General features: G+C 39.6%; 1 protein-coding gene across 1 annotated transcript; it reads left to right on the plus strand.

The window, feature by feature from the left end:
- The first annotated feature begins 4,138 nt into the window (after positions 1–4,138).
- On the plus strand, positions 4,139–6,794 carry xbp1 (X-box binding protein 1). Its single transcript, XM_031746876.2, is given in 6 exon segments — positions 4,139–4,489; positions 4,997–5,093; positions 5,277–5,393; positions 5,493–5,549; positions 5,552–5,659; positions 5,755–6,794. Coding segments are annotated over 6 exon segments (1,179 nt in total). The 5' UTR covers positions 4,139–4,265; the 3' UTR covers positions 6,331–6,794.
- Positions 6,795–7,050: the final 256 nt, after the last annotated feature.

The raw sequence follows: 7,050 nt of genomic DNA on the forward strand, positions 1-7,050 counted from the left end.
ATACTTAACTGCACACGTAGATGAAATAAAGGTGGCAGAAAATTTAATTACTTTAATTACCTCTTTACAAGCATAAGAGTTACATAACCAGTATCAAATCCATGGGTAGGTTATAAAAGGAAGAACATATTTGCTTCACTTTAAACGTATTATTTCAGTAGTTTTTCAAATCAAGCTTATTCGTTTTCATTTTCTTTCTTCTTTCTCGGAAGAGATTTGGCCAAGTGAAGAGCATAGAGGCAAGTTGCGGGTGGTTGACATACCACAGTGTACTCAAACAGAATAGTAAGTATGTCCTCCTTTGGCACAACAGTGTGGCTACAGCAGGCTGCAGCTTTAATCTAAAAGGCCTGATTATATCTTGCATCACAGTTACAGTATGTCTCCATCTGGAAGAAATAGATGTGATTCATACACCCCGAGAGGCTTTTTGATGCTTTTGGGATTCTTTCATTTTAAACTGTGGTTTTGTGGATCCACCCACCTTAATCACAGACTCAAACACTGAACTCCAGGGAGGATCCCCACTTCTGAGTTTGTGAGTCTATCACTGTTTGCATTTGTGTGTGTGTGTGTTTAAGTACTGGCTGAGCCGAGTCTAGCGACAAGGCGGACTATACATAGGTTTAACTCTGCACACGGTCCCTCTCCGGGCCTCCAAGGAAGATTATCTGAAGCCTGGTTGTGTAACCAATGATTTAAAGCAGCCAATAATGTCAGTCAGTTAGAGTTGTGCTAACACTTAGAATATAGTTTCTCAACACTTTAAGCCCAAACGTCTGTCAGCAGATTCAAACAATTCTTCTTTCCAATGAAGATTAATTTCTTTCAGAGAAATGAAGTAGGTCAGGGCTAAAATACAACTTTAATACTCAGTCCTACAATAAAAGTTTTTTTTTTTCACAGTACAGAAACTAACATTAAATATGTTGTTAAGACCGTTTTCAAAAATCACATGACTTATTTCCACCATCTGTGAACAATCACAAGAATAAAAAAATCTGAAAATGCTACCAGTTCTAAGCATTGACAAGTTTGGCATCAGCACTTGAAGGGTTAATAGTAAATCACAACCAAAGCAACTGCAGCACACATATAGTGGGGTCATTTGTGTCCAATAAAGCATTATTTATGCAAAGCTTGTTTAGTGAGTGATACAACAGACATAAGACAGTTACGGAAGCAAAACTCGTGGATGAACTGCACTGAGGGAGGGTGTCTTTTATTGCTTAGGATATTTACTTCTTATTTGTAAGAGGACGAATGTGTTTGGTCAAATGTTATAGCCTTGCTGATAGCGGTGCTGCCTTCTTATGCTAATACAATGTAAATGCAGACTCCATGTGATGGTGTGCTGATGAGCCTGCTATTGTTACTCTAACAGTGAAATCTCAGGTGGCGACGCATTAAAGCCAGGTGCAAACAATCACACTTTTATTCATATCAGAGACGGCTTTTGTTTGGCTCATAACTCCTACTTGAAACTTTACAGATCTCAGAAATACTTCCACAAGCTCTGTGATGTAACTTGAACCCTGAAATACTAACATCTTGGAAAAATTTAGATTTAGGAAATTATAATACTTTACAAATATGTCCAGACTTCAAAATTCTGAACTATATATTAAATCAATAGACAAACCCTGCCTAGTTTTCCCATTTTAAACAATGTACAGAGCTATTCCAGTGGCCTAATAACAAAAGAAAATGAAACAAAACAGGGTGATTTTACTGTTTTTTGGTAAGTGGTTTATCACTGATTTGAAGCAGTTGTTTTTTAATGCCTGAGAGGTTACATAAGAATTCAGGATGCTCTTCAAGACCCCTTTTCCTGCATTCCTGAAGTACACTTTACATTCTTTTTATCCACTTGGTCAGCAGTGACCTTCACAATTTAAGACTTTTTAATCTCCTCGTCTCAAATTGTGTTTTTTGAGTGTTATTGTTTGTGCTTGCATTGTGTTGTTACACCCATGTAAGCAAATCATGCATTAAGAGGATTTTCATTAGGTACTTACCACACTCTGTTGTATAGTCTAAATCTGTGGTGGGATTCACTGGGACATTCTGCTGTGAAGTGCAGGGAAATACTGCAGACTGAAGGCATCATTTGCATTTAAAATGCTCAGCAGAACAATTTCAAGTGGCATTTGAATGTTAACTGACACGCTGGACATTTTCTTACACTTACTGATGACAGATATCCACCGAGAACAGAATGTAGTGAGAGTAAAGTACGACACAGTAAGGAAACTCCCTTAGCAGAGTTATTAAACCTCTCTTCCCCTCCAGCATTAACTTGACAGCTACATGCTGCAAATATAGAAGGTCGTTTCACTGATGGCAAATGCGACACTTGTTTATAACTGTGATGGGACATCCCCAAGTCAGAAATAACAGTTTCATTCTAGAGCTAAAGGCTAGTGTGTAATATTAACTGCTGTATTACTGCCTACTTTCTTGACATAAAGAAACTTACAATTTGGGAACTTAGAGGAACGCTCACACATTTTTTCGTGTTTGCTTTGACCTATTGTGTTTATATCTGGAAATACAGCACATCCTGTTTTTAAATCCTGTTTCCTTTCTTCAATTAATCATAAACCGAGGCTCTCACTTTCTCACATGCTGATTCTGTAGCGCCTGTAAAGCTTCGCAAACAGGCCACTGTTTGCTCTAGCTGTTGCAGTTACTCCTGCTGAGGTGACAAACTGTAGGGGCAAAGGGCTACAAGCTGTAAACAATAATGGTGGCCAGTTACTGCAAAAATGTGAATTCCTGTTTGAGGACAAATTGAAGTTTGAGGAAGAGTGCGTACTTGTGAAGTCGATCGATGTCTTTTCTCTTTCTGACTGTGGCCTGTTTACTTTTGGGTGGCAGCTTCATTTGAAACAGTGCATGAGTATTTGTTGGCAGTAAGCCATCTCAGAAATTTTACTGTGGTTGAACGCAGTGCTACACAAAGTCTAACAGGTTATAAGCTACGCCTGGTCCTATAAATTATTATCTTTCACTGCTGCCTCACCCTTTAACACCTCTTGTTTTGTTCTGTATGAACAACAGTGTTGAGATGAGTTATTGCTTGTTAGGTGTTAAAATTACCTCTTTGTGTTATTATTAGTCCAAATAATGGATAAAGCGAGCATGCTATTAACATTATCTGAGCTAAAAAGAAAAAAATCCCTAAATTCTAAATGTATAAAAATGAAAGGAATGTCAATTTTACTTTTTTAATGATCACAATCTGGTATTCAAGGCTCATGTAAGAAATCAGAATTTGTATTTTGGATCATATATTGCTTTGCTAAAGTTAAAAAGAGTTTTCATAAAGCACTGGCCTTTTGGCACTGGAACAAGATTTATGTTGCCTGACTAATTCAGTTTTAAATTCTGACAGTCATCACATGCAGGTAATAAAATATGGCTAAAAAATACTATTTAAATGAATTTCTAAAAGACATACAAATGTCTGTTGACAGGAACTATTTCACAGACAAAATAATAAGCTAATCAGTGCACCTGTCCAGGAAAAAGGAAATGTACATTTCAGGGAAGGCCTTGTAAAGCTTGTTGCTTCATTAGAATCCTTTAGAAAAGAAAAGAATGAGGAAACTGTTCTATCCAGCACAACTTACCCAAATAGCTGGAAATAAATGTTTAATAAAAAAGAAAAAGAAAAAAAAGGAAACAAATTAAGGTAAAAAGGTGAAGTTAGCATAAAGACCCTTTGCCTTTCAGACTAATATAGTAGCTTGGAACTTTTACTTTGCTGAATAGAAAGCTTGTAAATGCTGCACACACTATGGAAATAAGGCTGGGTCCATCTATGCCAAAATAAGCCTTGGAGATCCACGAGTGAGACTATTATATGTTTAAAATATATTAATGTGGACTTGATAAAAAGTCCCATGCAAGCAGGCAAAAATAAGGGACTGAAAACTCAGACACTGTGTGACACCAAGGCTTGACTGGAAATTACAGAGAACTCGATTTTACTTTGCAAACAGAGTGAAACACTTTATGTGCAAAATTACATCAGCATTGCGACCAATCACAAGCTTCAGGCTGATTGCGTCAGAGCAGCTGAAAGCCTATCAGGTTTCACCACGATGGTAGAAAAGATCGCAGACACAGCCCATTTTCTTTAGGCATTTGAGAATTGTCGGGGATCGGGTCAATAGGGAAACCTAAAGGTTTCTACTGACTTTAATAGGGACACCCGGTAATTTCTGATTTCAGACAACAACACAACAGGATACATCAACATGGTGGTTGTAGCAGCTGGGGCTGGAGGAGCCCACAAAGTCCTTCTCATATCAGGGAAGCAATCCGGCTCACAGACGGCCCTCAGCCGGCCCATCTCTGTCGTTTTACCGTCAACGGCCAGCCAAGTGTCGTCGGATTCAGACTCCAACTCTTCTGCAGGGCCGCCGGTGCGAAAAAGACAGAGACTCACACATTTGAGTCCTGAAGAGAAAGCGCTTCGCAGGTTTGTTCAAAAATAAACCCTTATCTATAATCATATCTGTGTGTAATTACTTATTTCTAAAGCGTAAATGGGGCCATTATTCCAAGAATTAAGACACACCCAAAGATAACGATCCCCTAGCAAGACAATAGGTGCTATGTTTACGGTTTAGTTAAAATGCCAAGAAAATATAAATACAAGCTCAAATGCTGTGTGGACTAGCGGTGTAAATAGGTTATCTAAGCACTATAAAAACTGTCATGTGAAGCTGTTAAATATCATAAACGTTATCGTATGTGCGCTGTACTTTAAGCTAGCTCGTCAAAACTATGTGAGGGATTTAAATGTTGGTGGATCCGCCCGGCTCTGCTGTTACAGAGCAGGACATTGATATCCTGCTTTGCCTGCGTGGCAGGAACATGGCCGGTGATTGCGCAGTACTGTGAACTCAAAGTCATGTCAGAGGGCTTAGTCAGCATCGTGGAAACTCATTTTTTCCCCACTCCTTCCTTTTTTTTTTTTTTCCAGGAAACTCAAGAACAGAGTGGCAGCTCAGACAGCCAGAGACAGAAAAAAAGCAAAAATGGGGGAGCTGGAGCAACAAGTCCTAGAGTTGGAGCTGGAGGTATACACTGTTATACATTATAGCCATAGCATTAATTTGTAATTGCATCAAATGTATGTCTTAGTATGAAGAAATGCAAAGCAATTTTTTTCCCCCCGTTTGTGCCATTTCATGTGATACTTCACGCTTTAGTTCCTGAAACTGTTGTAAGTTTCATTGACAGACATCTGTTTCCTCCTGCAGAATCAGAAACTTCACATTGAAAACAGGCTACTTCGGGAAAAAACAAATGGCCTGCTCACAGAAAATGAGGAACTGAGACAAAGACTTGGATTGGACACTCTTGACTCAAAAGAGAAGGTAAAAAAAAATGGAGAGCTGAGAGGGGAAGTGGTGTGGGCTGGATTGCAGGGATTTGAAAATTGTAGTAATTCTTTTGAAATCTGTTTTTTCTCGAAGGTTCAGGTTATGTTGTCCACCGGGAACGATGCAGATTTGGGAATCGGGTCTTCTGAGTCCGCAGCACTCAGGCTACGTGTGCCTCCGCAGCAGGTGCAGGCCCAGCAGTCCCTAAATCTGAAGACTTCCCAATGGATACAGATAGTCCTGACTCTTCAGACAATGAGGTGAGTTCCTGCTAAAGTGTGGGTCTTAAGATTTCCACCAAAGCTCCACAACAATCCCAGAACGAATACTTATACCCCTTTCTTTCTCTCCCTAGTCTGATTTGCTACTGGGCATTCTGGACATCCTTGACCCAGAGTTATTTCTCAAGTCTTGTGAACCAGACTGCCAGGAGCCGCAGGTCCTGTTGCTCGGAGGGAGTGAGCCAGTACCTGCCACCCCATCTCCAACTATGGGGCCCACATCAGTTAAGCTGGAGACCCTTAATGAACTGATTCATTTTGACCACATCTATACAAAGCCCGTGGAGGAGGTGAGCAGTGGGCAGCACACCGACTTGGAGAGCGACACAAGTGAGAAGAATGACGAGGTGGCCTTTCCTGTTACGGAGGTTGTGGTGGAGGAGGAGACCATCTGCGTCAAAGATGAACCACAGGAAGTGGTCATCCCTGCATGTAATAGTCAGAGTCAGGCAGTTGAGCTTTTCTCTGGACCTTCCTCTCCTGCCCTCAACAGCCTGGAGAAAGAAGCCTGCCTGGCGGACACCTACAGCGACTCCGGATATGAAGGTTCCCCTTCCCCTTTCAGCGACATGTCGTCCCCCCTGTGTGCAGAGAGCGCCTGGGATGACATGTTTGCTAATGAACTATTCCCCCAGCTTATCAGTGTCTGAATCAACCCCTCTACCCAATAATACAGATGTATTTCCATAATGTATATACACATGTAAGAGTTAATGTGTAGCCTAATAAATTACAGAAGCGCCCTATTTCTCATTAACAGAACATCTGAACAGGCTAATATTCAGTCTCCTTTTATTACAGCCGGTCTGTACCACCGTTTATGCAGAATTGATTTGTGATAGATGGAGTTCTAAGTAGTTTATATTAGCATGACCTAATTTTGCAGATGATTTAATAGTTCATAAAATCGTTCACCGGTAGGTGAATCCATTATTTCTGTAAAAAAAAAAGTAAAATTTTTAAGGGGGAAATGGAACCGATCATTTAAATATAAATTATTTATCTGTTCTGCTTTGGAGTCGTATGTATGCTTGTTTAAAAAAACGTCTTCTTCTTATTTTTGACTGCTCTCCTTGTAGTGTAATTGCCGCATTAAAAAACTTTTTGCATCGCATCTTGTCTCTGTATTGTGCTATTTTATGAAATTTATATTTTTTGCAGGATGCTAATACTCACATTTTGTCTTATTTTCCACCCCCTGTACAGGGGACCAAATTAAACTCTCAGCCTTTCATCAAATTATCTATATACTATTTTTTAATAGACATTTTGCAAATAAGGCATGAGTCATATTTGAAGAGCTGATCGCAGTCAACATGAGAAATCTAACTCATCCATAACTAGCTTTTATGGTTTCTACATGAAATTTT

Source organism: Oreochromis aureus, linkage group 12 (assembly GCF_013358895.1).
Source record: "Oreochromis aureus strain Israel breed Guangdong linkage group 12, ZZ_aureus, whole genome shotgun sequence".
Lineage (NCBI taxonomy): Eukaryota > Metazoa > Chordata > Actinopteri > Cichliformes > Cichlidae > Oreochromis > Oreochromis aureus.